Raw genomic sequence first — 24,872 nt, forward strand, 5'->3', positions numbered from 1 at the left:
GACAGAGGTATTTGGCCACACCTGTTAATTATTGCAATCAGGTGTTTCCATCAGACCTGTTGCCACAGGTGTATAAAATCAGGTCCCTAGCCTTGCAGTCTCAAACACTGGTGAAGAGCTCAGTGATTTCAAGTGTGGTACTGTGATGGTTACCACCTTTGGGATGAACTGGAAAGGAGATGGCGAGATGTAACTGTCAGGTGGCTGAATACTTTTGTCCATATAGTGTATATGTTGGCTGACAGGGCTTTCCCTTTCAAAAAGAGTGCATTCCTATGGGAGAATAAAGAAGACACTAACACATGAGCATCTTGTTAAACAGCATGGTACTGTATGATCACAACATCTGTTTTATTGATGATATGCTCGACTGCTTTTCCACTGTGCACAATCCATGTCTTAAAAAACACTCACTGCTGACTTTGCTCACTTACAGTAAAACGAGAATGAATCCTGGAGCATAAAAAAGAGGGACAGGGGGCAAAGATTTCATAGCACGGTACATAAATATGAAAGAGTTTACATGCACAAAGAGATCCAATGACAGTTATTATTGTTTTTCTTTTTTTGCTACGTTTGCTTAAAGGCTGGTGCTGATAGGAGCAGGGCACGGGGGGCAAGGCAGAATAAACAGTTTTACAGTACAGTACTTGGTTTCCATCACATCACCATGGGCAGGGAAGCAGGGAAATGGTTGCTATGCAGAAATAGAGAGAGAGAGAATAACATAGAAGGGATTTATTCAGCCTGTGTACAAGTTGAGATATTGAGTGACTGAACCTGGGGTAAGAGTTGATGCCACGTGATGCCACCCTGGCTGTGGACTAATCACAATAATGAAAGAGAGGAAATGTGCTGGATCAGTCTGAGATTAGAGATCTAAAGATGAAGATGGAGGAGTTATTACCAATAAAGAGGAGCTGACAGTGGGAGCATCAGGTGGCCAGCCACAAGCGTACACATCTCTGTGTCTTTTTAAGTTAAAATGTCTTTTTTTTCCTTACATCGCACTATAGTATACATACTGTACAATACCCATCGAACTGCCACTGTGTTCCCAACAGGAGGGAGGAGAACAGAGAGACGGCGCAGGTTTTTACTTACACTAACATTCAATACTTAATAAACACAGGAGGGAACTCACGCTCAAACATACATACTCACTCTCACACCAATGGGAAAATGGACACATTAGATTTAATGCTTCACAACACGGTCTCATAATGTACAAGAAACTTCATCTTTTAAAAAAAAACTTCTTTAGCTATATTACAAATAAAACATTTAGTCCTCTCTGGCTGCTGAAACACTGAGAGTCATAAAATCATCCTTACCACACAAACAACGATGGTTTAACAGGAAAGTTCTGTTTTTGTGTGTTTGAGAGAGACAGAAAGATAGAAATGAAGAGGAAGAAGTATCTGTGTGGTCATGATGAAGACTGAAGTGGCATAGGGAGGATTGAGTGGTCCTTTGGAAGGGGGGAAATACAAAACAAAACAAAAAAGTGCCAAGGTAAAGTGAATTCAAGTAATGTGTGCTCTATACACAGGAGAGAGTAGGGAGGAAGGGGGAGGGAGGGAGTTCCTGCTGCGCCAATATGGCCACTACTGGCTCTTCCTGTGTTCAGTCAGGCTGTTCGATGCCTCTGTGGGCGTCTCTCCGCGGGCGGCTTTAAAGAGCACATCCAACCACTTTGCCTGAAGTTCTGCATCCTGGGCACTTAGGAGCAAAGTTTGCTGAGTGTGACTGAGCCGCACTGCGTGTTTCAACTCCGATTTGTCGCCTGCTGATGATGAAGCCGCGGCCACCTCGAATCCAGGGAGAGGAACTGCCCGCGCACCCTTGGACTCCTACAGAGATAAGTAGAATGAGTCAATGATGGTTGAAATATACAGTCAATAGCAGTAACAGCCTGTCTTTTCACTTTCATGTATAGTAAAGCCTGTCGTCCTCTCTCCCTTCCCCCTCTTTCCTCTGCATAATCAGGAAATGCTCGTCCAACTCCCTTAATCCTAATCTTTGGAATGGCAGCAGGATTGGGATATTAGTCTTGAAAATGAAAGCAAGAGAGGCTTTATCAGGCTGACTTTCCTTCTGATGAATCACAGCATAAAGCTTTCCAAACGTGACTACTTGGGAAATCTTTTTTTTTCATGTTAGGCAGGCATGTAAACAAGTACTAAAATGAATCTCTGAGAGATGTTCTGGGTGGATTAATCCTTCATTCATAGCCAAGATTTCAAGGAACTACTGGAAATCCATAGATCAGTGCAAACCAGGGTGTAGCCACACTGTGGAGCAGTTTCGTCGAAAGAAGCAGCAGCTCTACCTGAGGTCGGATTCAGGACAAACAAATCCTCCTGGCCCAAATCTACAGAGACAGCCTGGCGCTACAGGATCAGATGGATATGACTCACACATACTTACTGATGTGCACAGGCACCATATTGTACAGAGGTCATGCTTCAAAAGGTGGAAGTACAGTACACGGGGCGTGAAGAAAGGCCAGACGTGTAATAAGAGGATCTGCTCCTTATGCAACTTGTTTTGTGTCTATGTGGAGCATTTTTATTGTGTTTATTTACACAATGATTAGTAAAGGGAACAAAGTGTAGTAAAATATATGCATTTTGGTATTGTATCAAAAGTTTGTGTGTTCATTAGGGCTGTTGAATGATCAATATTTTCAAAACTTGAGATCAGTCTCATAGTTTCTGTAGTTTGATACGTTTTTTCCCTTTTTGAAATTCCACTTTTTAAAATTTTAAAATAGATAGAGAATTATGATATGAACTTAACCACAGAACCTTTTTAAATATTGAGAGGAAACAGCTTTCTCTTAACCCTGACCAGTCTCCAAATCACTGCTGCTTAGAAACATTCCCACAGCATGATGCTGCCACCACCATGCTTTACTGTTGGGATGGTATTGAGCAAGTGATGAGCTGTGCCTGGTTTAAGCCAGACATAAAATCTAGAATAGAGGTTAACAATTGAATCTTGGTTTCATCAGACCAGAGAATCTTGTTTCTCATGGTCTGAGAGTCATTCAGGTGCTTTATTGCAAAACTCCAAGTGGGCTTTCATGTGTTTGCACTGAGAGCCTTATGTCTAGTCACTCTGCCATAAAGCCCAGATCAGTGGAGGGCTGCAGTGATGGCTGTCTTTCTGGAGCTTTGTCCCATCTCCACACAGGATCTCAGGAGCTCAGTCAGAGTGACAATTGGGTTCTTTGTCACCTCTATGACTAAGGCCCTTCTCCACTGATTGCTCAGTTTGGCCAGGTGACCAGCTCTGGAAGAGTTCTAGATGTACCAAACTTCTTCCTGAATACTTTCTGAATGCACTGTACATTTCCCAAAAATTTATTGTTTATTTTCTAATACATAACAGGATCGTAACTTGCAAATGCCAAAACACTTTCCCCAGAGTTTGTGTGTAAATGGATGTGCGAATCCTGAACTCTTACCTGTCCATTGCTCTGTATGTAGAGCACCAGCGGCTCGGTCTTAGTGACAGCCACCCACATCTTGGTCCAGCTCTTCCCTTTCTCCTGAACTTGAAGGTGGCCACATATTAGACAGTTCTCCCCCATCAGAGAAGTCTGTCTCTAGAAAGACAAAATAGTACAGAAATTCATGTAAAAAGTCAGCTTTTATAATATAGAGAATATTTAGGCATACCTGACTGAGACTGATCATTGAACTTAAAAGTAGAATTTAGTCATTTCCTGTGTAATATCTTTGTTGAATCCTGGGCATTATACTGATTTAAATTAGCTTTTGATTAGTGATCTAAGATTACAAAACAACAAAGTAGGACACAATGTGATTTGTTGCTCAGGTGTCCAAACTCCTGCTGCCCTCTGAGTTCCCATATGTGGCCTACAGCTCCCCCATGTGGTGACAGAGCTTACTGCAGCTGAGCTTTTCTATTTTCTGCTTGGGATCTGATCACTGCGAGAAAAAAAAAAAAGAAAGCTGACTCAACCATCAGAGACTGCACAAGCTTTTGGTACTTAAAAGAATCTGAAGGAGATATAAAGTCGTTTATAATTTACCCTTTTATGTCATTTACTGTTTGTGAAGTTTGTATTTCCTTCATTTACTGGGTAATGTATGATTCTTAAAAACCACCTGCCAGGCACAACATAGATCGACTATAAAGCTAACTCTGGCTCTACAGTTGAGCTGTGCATGTCCCCTGTGAAATAAACTGAACTGAACCAGCAGATTTGATGCCTATAAACAGACAAAAAGGCAGACAAATAAGGCAGCCATGCTGCTGAGTCAGCTTAGTCTTCTTTAAGCTGATGTCTAATTTTATTATTAGTCATCAAAAAGAAAGACGCTCCAAAGTAAAAACAGGTTAGATCCCAAATAAACATGGGCTGTTTAATGGATGTTTATGTCTGCGTGCAATGATGTCAAAGAGTGTCATTAGTATTACAAGGATATTTTATACTAGACTTAATTAAACTGTCTATTTGTCTTAGTTTATTATGCCTCTATAATGGCAACAACAGAGACTGTAGGCCTTATGTTTTTGATTGTCTGTCCATCTATCTGGGCCATTCTTGTGAGGTGAAACTGCTGGACTCTCATTGGCCTACCATTAACCATCAGAAACTACACCATAATGATCATGCAGCAATGTTGCTGCTTTTGTTTGTCTCACCTCCGGCAGAGCTTTCCTCTTCTGTTCACCAACACCCAGATTCTCTAGGCTGAGACTGGCTTCGAAACACTCCGGACACACTCGGCTCGTTTTGTTGTCCAAGGTCTTCGAACACTTTGCACAGATGGCCTGCAGAAGGACACGGAGAGAAAAGAGAAACAGTGATGAAAGGCTGCGAGGTTGTTCACAGTTAAATGTGTGAAATAAATGTTCCACTTGTTCCCAGACTTCTCCCTCCATCAGTCCAACCAAACAAGTTTCCAGATTTTCAGCTGTGCTCACCGCTCCACAGGACTTGCAGTGGTGTTTGCGTTTGGTGAAGTTGAACGTCTCGTTGCAGCCCTTACACGTTTGCTTCTCTTTGTCCTTTTTCCTAGAACTTTTCTGGAAAAAACATATGTAAAAGAACAGTCACGTGTTAAGGTCTGTGGCCTGTTTAGTTTGAGCACAGATTAACCAAGGAATGTCTGAGGGATTGACGTGCTTCGTCCTTTGTTTGCCTGGCTGCCTGTCTTCCATAACACCTTTCTAAGAACAATGTCAGACAGAAAGACAGAGACAGACACACATATCATTTTCTAAAGACAACTCTATCTACAGCAGTCTGAATGTTACTATAGATTCACTGTAAGACAGAGTTAAATGTTTTGGTTTGTTTTAAACCTCAACCGAAAGAGCTCCTGGCTTCTTTTTTTGGATGAGAGAAGCAGAAGATGGATCTTTTACTTTTGTGACACACTATCAATGACCCAAAGATCCAACCTTAAAATCATTGCCCTGAATTACAACAAAAACATCTGTTACAAAGCCCAACACATCATTTTACAAGGAAACTGAAAGAAGGAAATCCATTTGTTTCCTACCCTTCTCACCAATAATTCTGTTTTATTCTTATTGAGAGTAGGATGCTCTAAAACAGTTACTGAATTTCTCTGCTATCTTTTTTCACAGCTCTCTTTTTTAGATTAAAAAAGTTGTCTTGTCTATTCTCAGAATACCAGTGCCAAAAAACAAGAAAACACAACCCACTCCATTGCCATTCCTGTCCTACATCGCACTGTGAGACAGGCTGACGGATGGCTGTTGTCATGGTCTTACAACCAAAAATAGCCTGGGATAAAATTCTGACAGTGTTAGAAATTTAGGATGACCATCTCACTATGTGACTGCTGCTACGACCTAATCCAACTAATCAACCAATAGGAATGCAGCAGGAAATGGCACAACAATAAACACTACACTTGTGCCAACACAAAAACAAGTTAACATTAGACTATGCCAAAAAACAGAAGTTTGTGGGATTCCAACAAGGATGAAAATCTTGATCTCAGATGTTTTTCTAAGCATATGGACGCTACAATTACAACAGCTTTGATGTTGCTTTGCTTCATTATTTCTCACATCACTGGCAGCATAGATGGATGCACACCGATGTGGTGTACACTCATTTTTAATTTAATTTTTTACATACTGATGTACATCCTAGCCTGCGATTCAGCAGCATTTAGAGGGAGTTGTCATCGTACACACATCAAACTGGATGTTGATGAGATTCGTGTCGCACAGTGAAGCATGGCAGAAACTTGTAAGATTGTTAAAAACACACAGTCTGTGGGAGGCTTTAGACACAATCCTGGTACAGAACATCTGAAGAGACAGTAAATATGGGGAGCGAGAGTGGGGAGGGAAAGATGCACAAACTGGAGCCAGAATTGGATTTTGATCCTGCAACCAGTGCATCAGGGACTGTAGCCTCTGTAAATGCTCTACCAAGAGCCAAACCTCTATGGTGCCCCTCTTAGCACTTTCAAGTGTTTAACTTCTACTTAGATCAAAAAAATAGTAGTCTATCTTATGTAAAAATGTAAATAATTCTACAATTTGTAACATTATTTTGTTAAAATTTTACTATAAACAAATCATGATCACTAAATGTCACCTTCAATATAAAACTGAAATATTCCTTTGAATAGTGTGTCTCATCCATGTCAGTGACCATCCTACTTTATATTTAGTTAATTAAAAAAAAAATCCAGGTCTGAATTAATTTATTAGCTTGGATGCAACAAGCCAATCACAGCCACTGAAGGAGAATATTTGGGTTTCCTGGCCCAGTCAAGCATCATTCAGCTTGTATGAGTATATTTACATGGTCTTGAGTACCCCAGTTATGAGAGCCTTGTCCTGGTTTTTATCATATTTAGGATATGGTGTTAACGTAAACACAGAAAAACCTGCCTATTCACATCCCAGCATTCAAGTATCAAATTCAAGTATCCTGGGCTCTGATTACGCATTTTATTTGCATTGAGCCTGCAATGTTTATTTTTTACAACACAAAGCACAGCAATTTTGTAATGAGGGCAAAATGACGCCGTTATGGCTTATTATGGGCTTGGCACTATTAATGCTATGATTGCAAAGGAGACATTGTGTCTCAAACAAACATGTCCTCATCTCTGACAGCATTTTGATGCTTTCTCCTGACTAAGCATCCAATCATATTCAATTATTTCTTTACTAAAAGATAAATCTTGGCTCCTTCACCGATCCAGAAGTAAAACTGTCTTGTAACTGCTGCTGTGTTTATTCGCTGATATGTCACTTGGCTGAGCCTGTACAGGTTGTCATCAGCTGTCAGAAAATGGGGTGAGGTATTATATGTCACCTTATTCTGTTTTCTGTAGGAGTTCCCCAGGCAGCAAAATCAGGTTTCTCAAAATCAGAATGTTAATCCTGGTTTATGAAACTGGGATATGCTTAAACGCCCAAACACAAACCAGAGGGCTTTAAAAGGACCTGATAAAAACTGGGATACTCAAGTCCATGCACATGCTTGCTCTGTGTTTTTGCCATTGGAATGTTTATGTTGCTTACTGCCATTTTAAATAAAACCAGGTGTAAATCAGCTCAGAATTTTGCAATGGTCGAAAATTTACCAGAAAGAAATAAGCACCAGAACTCCTAGTACGTCCACATATCCATATCCATTACTCTTTTTTTCCTGAATAAAATGCACTACTGAACTCGACAGAGCATATTTAAAGTACACTTAATGACAAAAGAGGTCTTGATGACATTAATCATAATTCAATGTGGAGGTAAAGTCTATTGAAGTTATTTATTTGTTTGTATTGTGTTGTATTTTCATGATCCATAAATCAAATACCACACGTTGCAAACAAGAACTACTTAAACATTAGCAGGAAAATGTCTTCACTACAGATCCATTAGTAACTTACCCTTTCATGCAGTCTTTCACCATCTGAGTCGATAGATGTGTTGCACCAGGGACCCTGAAGAACAAATACAAACGTTATGGGTACCAGCAGCTTTTGCCTGCAGTGAGACGTTTCTACCACTAGGTGTCAGTCTAAGCCAAATCCTCTGGCTTGTGTGAAGTTAGACTTGGCCTGTGCCCAGCCTCAGTCAGCCCAAAGTGGGTCAAAGCAGGTCCATAAGAGTTTTGTATACACTTTGACTCGGGCTTTCCCTATTAGGTCATGAGAGGGTTCTTGGAGATGGGACTCGCAGACGCTACGTGTTGCTACTGTCAGGGACGGAAAGAAAGAGCCTCTTTATATGTCTGATACTACTACTACATCCATAGATGGAGAGCTGTTCAGGAAGACAAAGACCAGACTATGACCGACCCGTTTGGTCTACCACAAGTTTCCTATGATTCATCAAGCCAGATGACTTTCTAATCGAATGATCAATGAAGTGGTTGATTAAGAAAGAGCAGGACTGACCGGTGACTCAGGGACGTGGTCATCTTCCCGGGAGAAGGAGCTGTTGAAAGCTTTGTTGAAGGTTTCACTGTTTTGTTTGTGCCGTTCAATGGTGGCCAGGATCACCTGAGAGTCAGAGGGGTAGTAGACAGAAGAGGAGGAGGGGAGAGATCACAGAGGAAGACAAAAAAAGGGATTATTGATAATGCTTTTATTTGTATGTATGTATTTTAAACTGCATTCTTACACCAGAAGCAAAACGGTTTGATCTACTCTTTTAAAAATTCTGTTATTTTGCATCAAAGGATTATGTAGTAAGGTAAGATATAAATTCCCCCTTCAAAACCTCTAAGGTTTCATACAGTTGTCCCTTACTTTGTAACCTTCCAGTTTTTATTTAAACCTGTCTCTGATGCTTACAGTTTAATAACAAAAACAAAATCCCTCCCATTCCCCATCCTACCCTCCCTACAATCCTGCAAAATGTTTTAATCAGCTTTTCTCTGCCGTAATGGGCTAAATGAGCAATAATGAGGGGCTTTATTAGAGAATTTAATTCCCAAACACTCTGAATGAGTGTGGGGAGGAAATCTTGCTAATTCAATTCTCTAATAAATCAGAACTACAGGCAAAGGGCCTCAATGCTACATGTGAAAGGGTGACTGTAAGTGCAGAGGTGTTGGGATGTGATCCTTGCCTGTATCCAGTCTTCCTTCTCCTCAGCAGTCCTGTAAAACACAATAATAACACAAGTTTATTAGCCTAAACTGCAATAAAGAAAATCTAATTGGCATTTGATGCATATCATAATAAATATTCATAATCTGAGTTCACACTCTTGCAGCGTAAAGCAAAAGCAAGTGTAGTTGAAGCTCTGTAACAGCAAACATGAGTTAGCCGGCTAATTGTGGTAGCAGACATAGATATCTTACACATAGATGCTGCCTGTTCAAACGGGAAAAACATCATTATAAGTGCCATAAAGAGCATATAAAGAGGGGTTGCTGCAGTTCAAAATAAACATAAGTCTATGACAGCTGGAGGTAAATCCTTGATTAAAATATTCATAAGTCCCTGTAATGTGGATTGATTTTTGTTTTATCACAAATGTCATACATGTATCTATAATCCAGGATATTTGATCAAATGAAAAAAAGGCACGTTTTCATACAGAAATGCTTCTTTCTGTAAAAGATTACTACGATTCTCTGAAAACAAAGAGTCACGTTTGTATTAGTAAAGCTATATGGCTTTATTATTTACAGCAAAGTTATCTTGAGTTAAAATTGATGCTAAATCCTGAGAAATGCAAACTTGCAATGTTCTCAAACTCAAAGAAAAAGTTGTTGAACCTTCCTTCTATTAATACGTTTCAGGATGATAATTGCCTAAGTCAAATTGTGACACCTGTCTAACCCTACTCTCCTAACGCTGTTGATTCATTGTGACCTATTGCCTATATCCTCAGCCAATCAGAGAGCTTGTTAAAGTCCATACACACTATATGCTTAAGTCATCAATCAGTTATTACCTACTAAGTCACTCTTATTCACTAAGTACTCTTTGTTGTGGCTTTTTTTTTTTTAAAGAAACTTGTTCATGCATCTGGTAGAACTTAATGTTAAAGTATAAATTAAAAAATCCTGTGTTTTCCAAAACATGTGTTTTTTCTTTTTTTCTGAAAACTTTAAAATATGACTCAGGCAATTATGCTATGAGGCCAATGATACGCATTCCTCTTCTCCATGCCTTAAATCTTTTGATACTGCATACCAGTGTTTCCCAACTTTTCTCTGGTGACCCACTTTTTATGAGGTACCTACCACTGTGATCCAAAAGTGTAGTTTTTTGTACATTATTGATGATCAAGTCTGCCTTAGTCCCGTCCTTGGCTGGTTGGTTGAGCTGATGGCTGGGGTAACATTAATTTTGGACTAAAGCTGGTCCTGACCCGGCACTTTCTGTTTTACAAGCTATCTTTGTATGCCTGGGCCCCTGAGTCCTCAGTAGCTATCTGGTCTGGAAAAATGTATTCTTTTTTCTATTTACCAAGCATCAATTACTGGGACTTTTGCCATCCAGGGTTTTTTGTTTGTTTTCTTGTGGCTAAGAAGGTGAGTGTGATAGGGTGGAGCCCCCCCCATGTGAATATATTGTATACAGAGCTTAAATTTATTAGACCACCTGCCAGATTTGTCTCAAAGACCATCCAGCATCATGAAGTGCTTTAATGCTGACTCTTTCATTTTCAGTGAGCTCTCCACGTTTTACCATTTTGAACAGGAATGAGGAATTTCAAACTGAATTCACCTAAATTTGAGCCGGCTCACTGGGTTTCTCTGAGAAGTCAGAAATTAATCTAGCATAACATTCAACCACTAAAACTCATTTTTCTCTTCATGAATGCAAGTAAATAACTATAATATGACATATTAATCAAGAAATTTTTATGTGCTTTACTATTTTTTCAGTCTTTTTGTAAATCAGTAAATTTGAAAATTCATGGATAACAATAATTATTATTTTTTAGCATTAAAAATATCATTTGGGTTAAAGAGCTTCTACATATTGGTATATTAACCATTGCAGAAATATAACAAATGATTTTGGTCATTACCAATGCTGTTCATTTCGGGCAGCTGTGGCATAAACCTTACTTTGGTTAGGGTTAGGGTGGTCTAATAAATTTGTTAAGCACTGTATAATAAAACATCATTCTGAAAAATAATTTGGCGACCCAAAAAAATTCCCCCGACCCAAATAAGGATCCCGACCCAGACTTTGGGAATGAGCGCTGTAGGCCATGGGGCACTGAGGTTTATAACTAATCTGACACAATCTAAATTTATATATCAGTATATGGAAATGTACTGCTTTCACTTAAAAAAGTTGTCACAGTGTTAATCATCCATCTACACATTGTAAAGTCTAAAATGAATTTATACCAGCAAATACAAAAAGGAAAAAAGTTCTCAAGTGAATATTATATGCCCCTATTCATGTATTAACTATGCAGCCTATCAGAGTGTCTTTTATGATACAAACACTGTTTGCTCTATTGAACTGCATTACAGGATAAATCATTTTAGTATTAAAACCTGAATAGTCATTTGATTTGTGATGTATTACTGATGATGGTTAAACAATCTAAAATTTGAAAACTGTTTGAAAATCAATGCACATGTCATCAAAGTGTAAACATTTTAATCATGGATAAACCTCTACCATCCTAGACTTACATTCATTTTGAACAGGGGTATCCCCCTCAAAAATGGAGCCTTGTATTGTTGTTTGGTTTAACCTAACATGCTATGAATGTAGCAAGCTAAGGGTTTTCACAAGCTGCAACAATTTAAAGTGCTGGTATTAATGTTGTGCAGTTATTTTGTGTATAAAAAACTATTTCTAGAGTGTTTTGATTTCAAATATTTGTCTGTTACAGTAGAAAAGAAAATAAAGTGTTTACAATGTTATTGTGGTCTGTTATTGTGTGTGTGTTAAGTATAAAAAAGGTTTTGATAGGAGAAAATGTAAATAAAATTCCTGCTTAAAAAAATGATACAAAATTCATGTTTAATAAATGATTCTAAGCACACATTCATATTATACCTCATTTATTTTTACTCTATCTTTATTTTAAGTTACCTTTTGACATATCCTGAGAGTTTCTTGCAACAAATAATTTAAAGCTCTTACCTGGCCTGCAGCTCAAGTGAACGCTGCTTTCCAGTGATGGCAAACGTATGAGGAAGGTTCTGCTTCACATTTTCCTGCACCTAAGGCCAAGAAACAGAGAATGAATCAGACCCAGCTGCACAAGCAAAAGAAAAGAAAGGAAAAAAGCATCTAGCAGAACAGAAGAAGAAGCAGATCTGCACCTCCATGCCAGCGATGTCGATCCTCTCTCTGACACTGAACTTCTGTCCCATCAGTCTGAGTTTAGGCACGCAGTATAGCAACATATTGTTGAACTAGATCAGAGGAAGAAAATATCAGATAGTCAGACACAGGAACCAATAAAAAGGGAGATTTTCTCTAATTTAACACCTCTGGCTCTCACCAAGTAGAGGTATCTGTCTTGTGCTGTTCCATTTTTGGCTGACATCTTCTTGATATGTCCTTCTTTGATGAGCTCATTGGCTGGGTTTACGATGTCTTCTTCTCCTCCAAGCCTCTCATAAACCTCCAGCAGCTTGTGCATCTTCTCCTGAAGATAAATGTACAACAGCAAGATGAGAAAACCAGGCATAGAAACAACACATGAGGCAGATGGAGCTCCACTAGAGGGGGTTGTTTTATTATCAGCCTAGTCTCTCATTCTTTCATGGAGTTTTCAGCAGGGCAAAGAGCAGGTATTATATTTCTTTATTGATTCAGAAATACATTTGCTAAAGTTGTTTCAAGGTTGTGAGTAGCACGGCCAGACACAGGAAAGAGATGTAGAGGACGAGTGTTAAACAGAGTCAGCAAGGCTTCCTCAAGCTGTGAAACTCGAGGCAGGAAACGGCAACATCCTGTCTGTACTAATTCAACATGTTGACTCCCCCAGACAAACTCTTGCAATGTTGCTGACAGACAGAAGAGCATGAGCAATTCTGTGTTGGGTAATACATCAGCTGCTCTTACAGTGAAACAGAAGAAAGTATAGAGGGCAAAAAAGGGATTAAAACATGGAATTTATGGCTGAGTGAAGTCTTACCATTTTCCTGATTGCTGCATTTGAATGGTTAGCTGCTGTAGAGATCAGCTCCAGTGCCTCTGTAAGAAGAATTCACATAGAAAAATGTTATTATTTTTTTATGCTTTTATTTTTTTACAGTGTACCAAGCCCCTATTCACAATTATATATACATTTCTTACATTAATACAATGGGTAAACAAGTCACGATGTTTACACTCTTGCACAAGGAAAACAAGCAAAAATAACAACCACAAACAAATAGCAAAACAAAACAAGGAGAAAACAAACAGCAAAAAAGACAAAAAAGCAAAACAAAACAAAAAAAGCCATGGCATTCACACTCATCTTGGCAGTTCATAACACATTGTCTTCATATTACATTAAATTTCATCTCCAGTTATAAGCCTTTTGTAGCTACATATCAGTCTGGCTGCTGTTATGATTCAAAAAGATTTTCTGTACCGTATCGTGTCATATTGCACCATATTTTATTGTATCGTATGTATTGTATTGAAACATACTGTTTAATATCCTCTTGTTTCACATCATGTATGACACAGGAAAGATGTGGAGGATGCATCGTAATGTATTGTATCGTATCGTATCGTATCGTATCGAGCAACCAAATAACAATAGACTGACAATTCAAAGCTGCTCACAAATCTTTACTCCTCCAAATTCAACGTGAGTGACAGAAAAAGTTCAGAAAAAAGCGGCGAGAATAAAAATGGATAAAACAAGAGAGGGATCCCAAACAGGTGAAACTGAGCAGAACTAAAAATGAAGAAGCAATCACTGATGGTGAGTTCTCCTTTTATTTGATGGGCTTTTGAATGAAAGGTGATGTCTGTTCATGTCTTTTACAACAATGTTTATCTCCTGTGCATGCATGTGTGTGTGTGTGTGTAGCTTTCTGTGTAAGAGTGTGTGATTTTACATGTTGCTTTATTAAGACATAGTAGCCATCACTTTCCTGCTCTGTAGACATCCATCAGTGTCTTAATCTACAGATGGGATACCAGACTGGAGATGCAGCCCAACAAGCTGCATTACTACATACAGAAATCATGCATACAAGACTGTTTTATCTTATCATATTGTACCATATTGTAACCCATTTGTAACCCATCGTAGGCCATTGTATCATATAGTATTTCATTGTGCTGTAGTGATGATGAAAATTCTAAAGATATATATTTTTATAGGCTTTTTCATGCCTTTATTTACAGAGGAGGACAGAGGATAGATTTGTAAGCAGGTATGAGAGAGTGGGGGAGAGGAGCCACAGGCCAGACGTGAACATGGGCTGCCCCTGTACATAGGGCGCGACCTAACTGCTAGGCTATCTGTGCCTCGAGGATAAATATTCAAGTAAAAGTACTTTTTAATTATGTTTTCCCCTTATCAACTCACATATACATATAACTTTGTTAGCCTGATGCTCGCACATAATAGAAATTGTCATTTACAGGCTAACTAGTTTAGCATTGCAGTAATTTTATCTTAAGAAAGATCAATTTAACTGAATATTGTTAGTAAAAAAGACAGTTTAGCTGCTAATTTACTTAACAATGCATGTTTCTTAACTTAGAGAGAGGAGATGTTATTTCTTGAAACCTATACAGTCTGTAATGATTCAGTGTAATCTGCCACAGATTGCATTTCGTCTTTCATGATTTAATGTTGTTTATTAAACAGCTTTTATATGTGCTACAGCCCCCATTTGATTACATTACAGCATGACAACCAGGCACTGTAAAGCTAGGGATGAGTATTGAAATCTGGTACCAAAATAATACCAGTACCACGAGATGTACTTTAACTTGCATGAAAACTTTACATTTTTATTAATTGTTGACTATTTGACAATAATGATAAGTCCTTGTATCAAGAATTGCCAGGGTTTTTGAACACAAGCTGTTGCCGTACAAATCGACCAAAAATGCAAAGTCTCACCATGAAACACTCGGACTGCATTAGTCTGGCTGTTAGCTCATCCAGAGCCTCATACTAAAGTCTGGGAGCACCTGAGTCAGCCATCTTAATCATGGCCTACATAAACAGAAGAGACACACAGCCGCAGGAAATGAGGCCAAAACAAGTGTGATAAACTTGCACGTCAGCTGGAGTGGAGGAGAGAAAAAACCTCCCTGAACAACCCTATGTGGTGAGCTTATATTCTCTGGGAAATGGACACAAGGATGTGGGAGGACATTAGTATCATGTAAAATTTAATATGTGGTCATAAAGCCACATGAGCTGATGTGAAGAGTGGAATCTATCTTTATAGGGAGTAGGCAAGCTAGATAATGAGGGAAGGTATTATTAGAGGAAGATTAAAACCAAGGCATCGTGAGAGGCTGGAGCTCAAAAGTCTTTTGACATTATATCATTATGACCGAAACAACTCCTGTTTTTATCAGTTTTTAGTCTTTCTTAATAATAAACCTGGGAATTCAAAGGTAACTTGCAACACAATATGATACGATACAATGATACCTGATATGTGGCTCATGGTTATAATGATATTATCGCAATACAGAGACTCTGCCATAACTGAGTCACTGCACAACAATCGTTTAACGATCATGGTGATATTTTTTTCACTCATTTAAAAAAAAAGCCACTAACTATAAGGTAAACTTTTAACTTTTATTTTAACACGAGAGTCAGGACAACGATGCACTGTCCTTTCAATATTATGGTTCACCCCTAGAAATACAAATAGACTGCAAAAAAAATGACGTGTGCTAGTTTGTGAAGCTCCTTGGATTTAAAGGTCAGTTAACCCCCCTGATCATCTACAACACTACCATAACTGGGTAGGTTTTTGCCTCCCCAACTGCCCCACTTTCTCACATGACATTTTCAAAAACATTCTGTCAGGCAGAATCTGGATACAAACTGTGGCTCTACTAACCATTTAAGCAGGAATTAAAGCAGTTTAAGGGAAATCAGTTCCTGGTATTTCATTCACTTTCTATCTATCTGAATTTTCTGTGAATTGTATTTAAGTGTGTAATCATATTATGTTGTTCAAAGCTTCAAAAATCCAGAAAACTAATAAGCACCCAGGAGCCAAAGAATCACAGTCATGTGGACGAAATCTCATCAACCAGCTCCCAAATCAGGTTTGTGATATGCTAAGTAGAAGTGGAGCAGAAAGGAGCCAATCCCATGAAGGAGTATAGTTGCAGTATGTGACCAGGACCAGAAAGTAAGATCTTAATGTTTACATGCACATTTTTTACTTTTTACCCCAAAATTTACAACAAACACTCTCTCTAATCTCTCCTTTGTTAAAAAAGCTATGCTGCTTCACAGTTGTTGTACTTAACCTTTATAAATTCAAGCAGATGCATTTTGTATTTCAAAACCCTTTTGGAATGGGAATCTGTACCAGCGCTTCTCCTTTTGGATCTTTTTTGACCTTTTTAATGGTCATATCACCTTGTAATATTAATATCAGCTGAATGGTGGAGATCATTTTTGCAAAGATAAGTACTGTTGTGTAAAGCACTTTTAAAAATTTCACAAGGTATTTTACATGAAGTTCAACAATAAGGAACTAATAAGGTGAGACAAATTGTAAGTGCATTAAAGCATGGACTCTACACAAAACTGAGGGCACCTCATTGATCATACCAACAATAGGTAAAGGTTGAGGGGAAGCAGAAGTAAAAACAGGTCGACAGGAAGTCAAACAGCATGCTAGAGTATTTCTCTGAAACCTGCAGTCAATTTGCTGTGACAGATCAAAGGTTATGCAACAGAAAGAGAAAAAAAAAGTCTGGTTAAATGTCTCACTCTCTGCGTCTTTTCGGTCCAGAGCATCTTCAGGTAGCTTCTTCAGGTAGTCTTTGAGCAACAGCTCGTAGCGAGGAATCCTCTGGACCGGCTCCAGCATGTGGTGTTGCAACGTCAGGTTCCCACACACGTCCTGTTTCTTTTGGAGCAAAAACAAAAACAAAAACTTGAAAACAGCTTTGTATGTGAAGTTCAGAGGCTGCAGAAGATGCAAAACCTGCTTTAAGAACGGCTTTGTATCAGAAAAGCAGGTCATAATGTTATTTAAATGACCAGAGACATACAGTGCACTCAGAAAGTATTCAGACCCCCTTCACACTTTTCAATTTTTAAAGCTGTAGCCTGGTGCTAGAATCCTTTAAATCATTCTTTTATCTCATTAATCTAAACTCAGAACCCCATGGGGGTTCTGCAGAGCTCAGAGACAGTATTGTTGCAATGCAAAGATCTGGGAAAGGCAACAAAAAATGTCTGTTGCACTGAAGGCTCCCAAGAGCACAGGGGCCTCCATAATTCTTAAGTGGAAGAAGTCTGGCACAACTGGGACTCTTCCAAGAGCTGGTCAGCCAGCCAAGCTAAGCAAACAGGGGAGAAGGGCCTTAGTGAGAGAGGTGACCAAGAATCTGTCCGTCATTAAGACTGAGCTCCAGTGGTCCTGCAACCCTCCACTGATCTGAGCTTGAGGCAGAGTGGCTAGACGAAAGCCTTTCCTCAGTGCAAAACACATGAAAGCCAGCTTGGAGTTTAAAAAAAAAAAACTCCTGAAGGACTTTCAAACTGTGAGAAACAAGGAACCTCAGACTGGGCCAAAGGTTCACCTTCCAACAATGACAAAGACCCTGAGCACTCAGCTAAGTAAACTTAGGAGCGGCTTAGGGACAATCTATTTTAACATATCTGGAGAGACCTGAAAATGTCTGTCCAGTGACGGTCCCCATCCAACCTGACTGAGCTTGAGAGGATTTGCAAAGAAGAATAGCAGAAAATTCCCCCCATCCAGGTGAGCAAAGCATGTTACGTCATATTCAAAAAGATTTGAGGATTTAGGCTAAAACGAAAGATTTTCTTTGAAAGAAATATGCAAACACTTCAAAAAATTCTGTTTTCATTTTGCCTTTATGGGGTTCTCAGTGTAGATTAATGAGAGAAAAAAAAACGCATTTATACAACTCAGGATGCAACATAACAAAATTGAAAAAGTGAAGGGGGTCTGTCTGAATGCAGCTGTATACAATACAGTACAATACAATACAATAACTTTATTTATCCCCGCAGGGAAATTCAATTGTCTGGAGTCTCTCTCATCCGTTAACGGTAGAATTATAAAGTCTAATTGCTGATGGAATGAAAGATTTTCTAAATCTTTCTGTCCTGCAGCACAGAGATAGGAGCTGTCCAACACTGTTGTTTCTTTGGTCATTTAGGGAGATATGAAGTGGATGATCCATTGTCCTTAGAATGGCCTCCACCTTCTTCAATGTGCATCTCTCCACCTCATCCTCCAATGAGTTCAGCTTGATTCCGACCACAGAGCCAGCTTTTGTATATGCACACACAGGTGAGGACCATTAAAAATACAGGTGTTTATTTAATATTTACCTGTATATTCTGGACAACACTCTTGAACTGTGATGATCTCTGGGTCCAGGTGTTGACCAAGTCCATGGCTCTGTCAAAGTTCTTCACATATTCTCCGTACATCTTCATAAATGGAGCCAGTTTCTGGAGGATGTCTCCGATACGAGGGGTCGAGTCCCTACAGAGAAACAACATAAAAATGATGAATAAATGCCATCAGTTAATTAATTAGTTCATCAGTCTGTGCACAGTGTATGCTTGATTCAAAATGGGGTGAGTTCTATAGCATTTTTTTGTTTTCTTGGGCTTTTATGACTTTATTCTGACAGGATAGGGCAATGGGTAAAGTTGAAAAATGGGAAGAAAAAGTGGGGAATAACATGCAGAAAAAGAGCAACAGGATCAGTCTCTGACATAAAATAACCACAAGGCTACCAGTCCCTGAAAGTGAATTCTTTTAAATCTTTTACTATGCCATGTGCATTTTAGGAGCTTATAAAAGAAATGTAAAACAAAAATATTAGAGTGTTTACTGGAGTTAAATTAATTCAGTCCTAAAAAATACCTTTAAATACAGCTACTTTTATCTTTAGTAGATTCAAAATTTTAAAGGTAAATGAGAGAAGAAGCATCAGTAACACTCTAAAGCAGAAAAAGAAATGAAGCCCCATTTAACTAAGACTCATCTCATGATCATCTCTTAGGTAACCTTTTCTGTCTTTTCATTATGTGTACCCATTTTAGTCTTTCAAACTCCAGCAAATTCATCTTTACATTTTTGAAAGTCTGTGAGGAAACTTTTCTGTGAAAGGTAATTTCCCAACCACACCTCTCCAGAGAATTCATTGTTTACTGTTAATATGGAGCCAGATTCTGGCACAATTACTCACACTGTAGGATGATTTCCTGCTTGTTCTGCATTCACAAGCTCTGACACACACACACACCAAACTCATAACCTAGTTACTGAACTCGGATTTATAATGGGCAGTGATTCCCTCCAGTATTCCCCTGTTTTCTCAGCCTTACAGCTGAACCAAGCAGCCAAACTTCAATGGTCACACTGATACTTGAGTAAACCTTAAAACCGCAGTGCATTCATTCTTGTTTCGCTCACCATTCTCCAGTTATTCGTGTTTTGAGCTCAGGGAGCAGGAACTTGTCATGGAAGCAGTAGATGGAGGAGATGTTGGAGAAGATCCCTGTAATGACGTCCTGAGGGATTCCAGCTTCTGTGAGCTTAGTGCAAAATACCTGCAGAGGAAAAACAAAACAATCAGATACAAAAAGGCAAGAAACTGTTTGAAAAAATTCAAAAGTCATTGGTATTCAAAAGGTAGGCATGTAAAAATAAACTGAGACACAAACATGTTTGGAAACAAAACTTTAGCATCTTCAGTTAAAACATCATTTACATTGCTAAACTTGATATACTATCACTTAAAATACTTGCTGATTATTGCCTTTAAAACTTTTCTAATTTTTCAATTTCAAACAGTTGTCAAGTCAAAAAGAAGTAACAGAAGCTAAGTATATCTGATACCATTTGGGACTGTCATGCTAAAAATAATTCATGACCCCGATAAATCCACTGGAACTACAGCACATTAGGGCTGCAACTCATGCCTTCTCTCACAGCAGCTTAAAGAAGAATTCCCGGTTTAGTACCACAGCCAAGAAAATTACACAAATATCCTGAAAATGATCATCATTGTAACTCAGAGCACATATCAGTGTCCCATGACCACTTGTTTTAGCCTAAAAAAGAAAAATTTTCAGTTTAAAACAATAGAACACAGGGAAAGGCAAATCTCCTGAGAGGTGGAATCATCATCTAATTTTCTTTAGGTGTAAACGATGCAGCTAGTCATGACAAGCTCTATTCAACATGTGGAAACACATGGATTACAACCTGAGACCTGAGCTTTCGTTTGGAACGCATTTTTAGTTTCTCCTTCTTATTTTGGTTACATAGTGTCTGGTACGTTTAAAAGCTCAGCCATGTCTTTCAACGGGAAATCATTTTCACCATAAATGATATCCATAAATCTCCCAAATGTTCTGATTCCACACAAAATCCAGCACTGGATACGATTTGACTGTGTCAGCCAGTTGGTCAGTTGTTGGGGGTCTTCAGTCAGAAAGGATGGACTACCAGGACTTGTTAAGGCCACACACAAACAAAATTTTAACTAAAAGTTTTAAATTTCTTTGAAATGTTCCTTTCCAAAATCCTCACCAATTCCCTAAAACTTCAAAAAAGAAATGTTAAGAATTCTTATCAGAGGTGAAAATGTGCCAGCCTATGGTACTCAAATAAAAGTACAGTTACTTTAGTTAAAATTATCTTAAGTAGAAGTAGCACTGGTCTATAAATCTACCTGAGTACAAGCTAAAAGTAAGTCATTTAAAGTTTACTCAAAATACTGAGTGGTACCCTTTGGGTATTCAAAATAGTGAGCAACTTTTGATACCCATGGGGCTTTCACAGTGAATTATGATCTTTCCTTAATGTGCATTAACAACAAGAGAATATGAATCCCAACCAGGTTGTTTATTATAAGATAAGACTTAAACTAAAGTAAAATGTAACAGCTGTTTTGGGATGAAATGTGGAATTAATCCCTTACTATGTGCCAACCATCACATTCACATGCCCTGAAAGTCAAACTACCCGCCATTTTTGTGTTGTTGCCAGGAAGCGTGAAACTTTTTAAAAAGTACTGAAAAAAATACTAGTGCACAAAAAAGATACTCAATTACAGTAATTTGAATAAATGTCATTAGTTACTTTCCGCCCTGACTCTTTAAAATATTTTTAAGCATTTCATATAAAGTACTCCAAAATTTCTTAAAATGTTTCAGTAAAACTTTAAAATAAAGCCTACACTCCCCCCAAATTCCATGAAAATTCCTGAGATATTTCAAGCAAATTATCCTAAAATGTACAAAAAAATTACCAAAATTACAAGTGATTTACAAAATTTCCACGAGAACACCTCACATTTTCAAAGCAAATCCCTCCCCAAAAAAGTCAAACCAAACAACCCCAAATTACAAACATAGTTCCCAAATTTTTAAGTAAATCTGTGAATAAAATTAACAAAAAAAATTCCTCCAAACATCCAAAAAAACAAAAAAAAAGAAAATTATAAATACTGTGAAATTGCAACAAAACAAAACAAAACAAAAACAATATTTAAAGCAAATTTCTTTCAAAGAAACTCTCCAAAATACACAAACATATCCCACAAACTTGCACGAAACCACTTGAACATTTCCAGGCTAACATATCCAAACAAATTCCCTAAAATTTCCATGAAAATTTCTGAAAAATTCATAGCATATTCTCAGAAAAAAAATCATGGACATCAAGGAACATTGTCTTAAAAGTTCTAGCAGCAGAAGTTAGTGCTATGTTGTACAGAAGCTTTAATATAATGTCCTCATATGTAGATGCAGGGTCTTAGGAGTTTAAAGATGTTGAGGAGCTTTTTAAATTCAGGGGAAAATAAACCTGATGATGTCATCCAGGACATGTAAGCTTTCATCATCAGCTTGAGATGAACAAATAACAGAACCTGTGCTTCATAGCAAGGAGATAAGGGGCCATAAAGCTTCGTAAGCACAAAGAGCTGTTCTTAGTGAAAAAATTGTAAGAAAATTCTCAGAATTGTGACGTTTTCTAAGAATTTTCCCTCAAAGATAAAACTAGGTCCTTGTAAAGATAAGAGGAATTCACAAAGCATCTGAAACCCTAAGAGAGCTCTGAAAGTGAATAACTGCAAGGAGTAGTGAGGAGGACTTTTAAGAGTCTTAAGAGCCTCTCAGATGGAGGAGAAAACAGCAGACAGGGGGAGAGATAGGTGATAACACAATTATATCTCTATGAGAGCCTTAAATCAAATAAATCTACAGCAACTCATAAATTTACCAGCAGGTGAATAAAAGCAACGGTACAACAAGGAAGTACTCACATTAACTAAACAGATTTGACTGAGGGTATTCTTTTTGAATAAAAATTGGCTGAACAGACAAAAACTATTAATGCAGACATTTCTTCATCTTGGCCTTTCATGGAAAGTGTAGGATCCAATGTCTTTTTAAGCCCCTTCTATGTTCCTCAACTAAATGAAAGTTTAGTTTTAAATAATAGAAAACCACAAATTTAATGATCAGTAAAAATTAATGGTTGTGACATCACTTTACAGATCTGATGAGAGATTAAATGATCAATGGTGTCAGCACTTATGAGTAAATATCAGCGGGGAATACCTGCATATATAATTGGGACTCACAGTCATGTAGTTTATCTTTGATACCAAATAATGCATCTCAACTTCTGTAAACCTGCGTCACTCATCTCCTCATCATCTCTGGCTTCCCCGTTAGTCACACTAACACGCTGGCACGATTGTTTCAAATGTAAGTGATGTTGTATGAGAACGGTGAAACAAAAACAGGAAGTAAAGTGTGAGACTCTGAACCCTCAAACCAAAGCGGGTTTGTGAGAGGGCATCTCTGCATCTTTAGTACCGGAAAAATGCAAAAATAAAGAAGAAGAGTGAGGCACCAGGATTAAATTCTCACCTCGGACAGAAGAAAACACAGAGACAGGCTGAAATCAAAGTAACTATTTGGATACAAAAGAGGAGGGGGATAGAGAAAGACACTTCATACATTAGATGATGATGAACTTTCATATAATACATAATAGATTTAGTCAAGTATTGATGTGGGATAAATAAAGAGCAGATTTTTATTAAGATTAGTGGATTGGGTCTCATTTGAAAGACATAAAATAAATAGACTTCTTCCAAACAGCACAGGTCGTGTCGCATCATTGATCCCAGACGGAGCTTTCTAATTATAAACCCCACTGAGAGTCAGAAAACACACATCTCTAATCCACAGGATTTAAATACAAGTAGTTAAACTGTGAGGGCATGACACTGCAGCACACGCTCATTAATACGTGCTGCTCAGTGGAAACACAGTCAGCCTCCAGGTTTTAGATGACAAAGCTGCACGTGTATAAATCTAAAATGCACATACTCTCTCACACTTCTCTGACTAATCCAGGGGACAGAGGAAGCTTGTTGTCCGGTAGATAACAGAGTCTCAGTTTTAATCCAGCTCAGCCCTGATCTCAATCACTAAGACCACTGGCACACATACCAGATTGAGACTGCAACCAGCGTTCAAACACTCGCACAAAGAGAAGCAGACATGCACATTGAGGGGTGTCAGTACCTGGTCGAGGAGGTTGAGTCTTTTCACGTAGGCCTCTTCAGTGTGGAGGAGCTCTTTGGCGATGTTGAGGAGCTTCTGAGCCTCTGAGCACTGATGGAAAGAGACAAGAATTTTAAGATTTAGGTTTTAAACTCTGATTAATGTAAAATCAAACTATATTGGTATCTAGTGCCAAAGCAACAAAAGCACACGTCTAAGGCACTAAATATTTGATAATTTATTACAATTAATTACCAAAAAATTGCAGGGGAAACTCCTTCACGCAAATACATTGATAGTTTTCAGGACCAAACATATTGGTGTAACAAGGGACAATGTGTCTTACACATGGCACTAAGAGTGTTAAAATTAATCATTTGTGCAACGTATCGCAATGCAGATGTTGACAACTCTTCTCAACGTAGTGACGGAACATTATTGATTACTGTGTATTGATGTTGCTTGTAGTCTTTCCAGCTGTGGCTGGAGTTGGAAAACTAACTCATTTCAACTTTCAAAGTACAGACATTTCTGTTGACATCGATTACTAAAGCACATAAAGAGAGTTCATCTTTTAGTGCTTGTCTTCTTTGATTAAAATTAGCTATGTGCAGTGAAATATGAAATTGAAAATGCAACAACATCATGAAGCATACTTTATCGTATCAAAATGTTAATAATCCTCATTTCATCAAATTAGGAAAGGATGCACAGCCCTGGATGACACAATAGATTTTAAAATCATGCCCACATATCAGCCACAGTCAAAGAAAACACATTCCTCTTTGACCTGTTTTGGGTTATTTTTGCTAAATATCAGATGACTGTTTTTGTATCAGACTTATATTTGTGCATGTACTCATGCTTGTTTAAGACACATTTTTATCACTGGTATTCTGAGCTGTACAGCCTGTGCATGCTGTGGCCTATTTAGAACTGCTGTCTGGAATCTATTTATAGATATTTTTTATGCAAACCGCACTTCTTACTGGTCATATACTATAGCTGTTTTTGTTTTGTTTTGTAAGCACTCTTAATCCTCATAAGGTGAAAGGCTGCCTGCCCCCATACAAAGGATTAAGAAGGTCATGATGAGTCTTCAAATGAAGATCCTTCAATGGATGACTTCAATAATATCAAAATGATGGCTTCTGCCATTTACT

The 24,872-nt window shown here is 38.2% G+C and overlaps 1 protein-coding gene across 1 annotated transcript in view; it reads right to left on the bottom strand.

Annotated features, from left to right (window-relative positions):
• Positions 1-309: 309 nt before the first annotated feature.
• fgd (faciogenital dysplasia) overlaps positions 310-24,872 on the bottom strand; it is a 98,471-nt gene continuing 73,908 nt past the window's right edge. Inside the window, exons 5-19 of the mRNA XM_041800205.1 lie at positions 23,731-23,820; positions 19,595-19,731; positions 18,499-18,655; positions 16,900-17,038; positions 13,111-13,169; positions 12,472-12,618; positions 12,290-12,382; positions 12,108-12,187; positions 9,109-9,139; positions 8,433-8,537; positions 7,923-7,976; positions 4,963-5,064; positions 4,681-4,809; positions 3,473-3,613; positions 310-1,853 (exon numbers count right to left, since the gene is read on the bottom strand). Coding sequence (XP_041656139.1) covers positions 1,608-1,853; positions 3,473-3,613; positions 4,681-4,809; positions 4,963-5,064; positions 7,923-7,976; positions 8,433-8,537; positions 9,109-9,139; positions 12,108-12,187; positions 12,290-12,382; positions 12,472-12,618; positions 13,111-13,169; positions 16,900-17,038; positions 18,499-18,655; positions 19,595-19,731; positions 23,731-23,820 — 1,710 coding nt within the window. The 3' untranslated portion in view covers positions 310-1,607. The remainder of the gene's footprint in view (positions 1,854-3,472; positions 3,614-4,680; positions 4,810-4,962; positions 5,065-7,922; positions 7,977-8,432; positions 8,538-9,108; positions 9,140-12,107; positions 12,188-12,289; positions 12,383-12,471; positions 12,619-13,110; positions 13,170-16,899; positions 17,039-18,498; positions 18,656-19,594; positions 19,732-23,730; positions 23,821-24,872) is intronic.

The sequence above is a fragment of the Cheilinus undulatus genome, linkage group 11, assembly GCF_018320785.1.
Source record: "Cheilinus undulatus linkage group 11, ASM1832078v1, whole genome shotgun sequence".
Taxonomy (NCBI): Eukaryota; Metazoa; Chordata; class Actinopteri; order Labriformes; family Labridae; genus Cheilinus; species Cheilinus undulatus.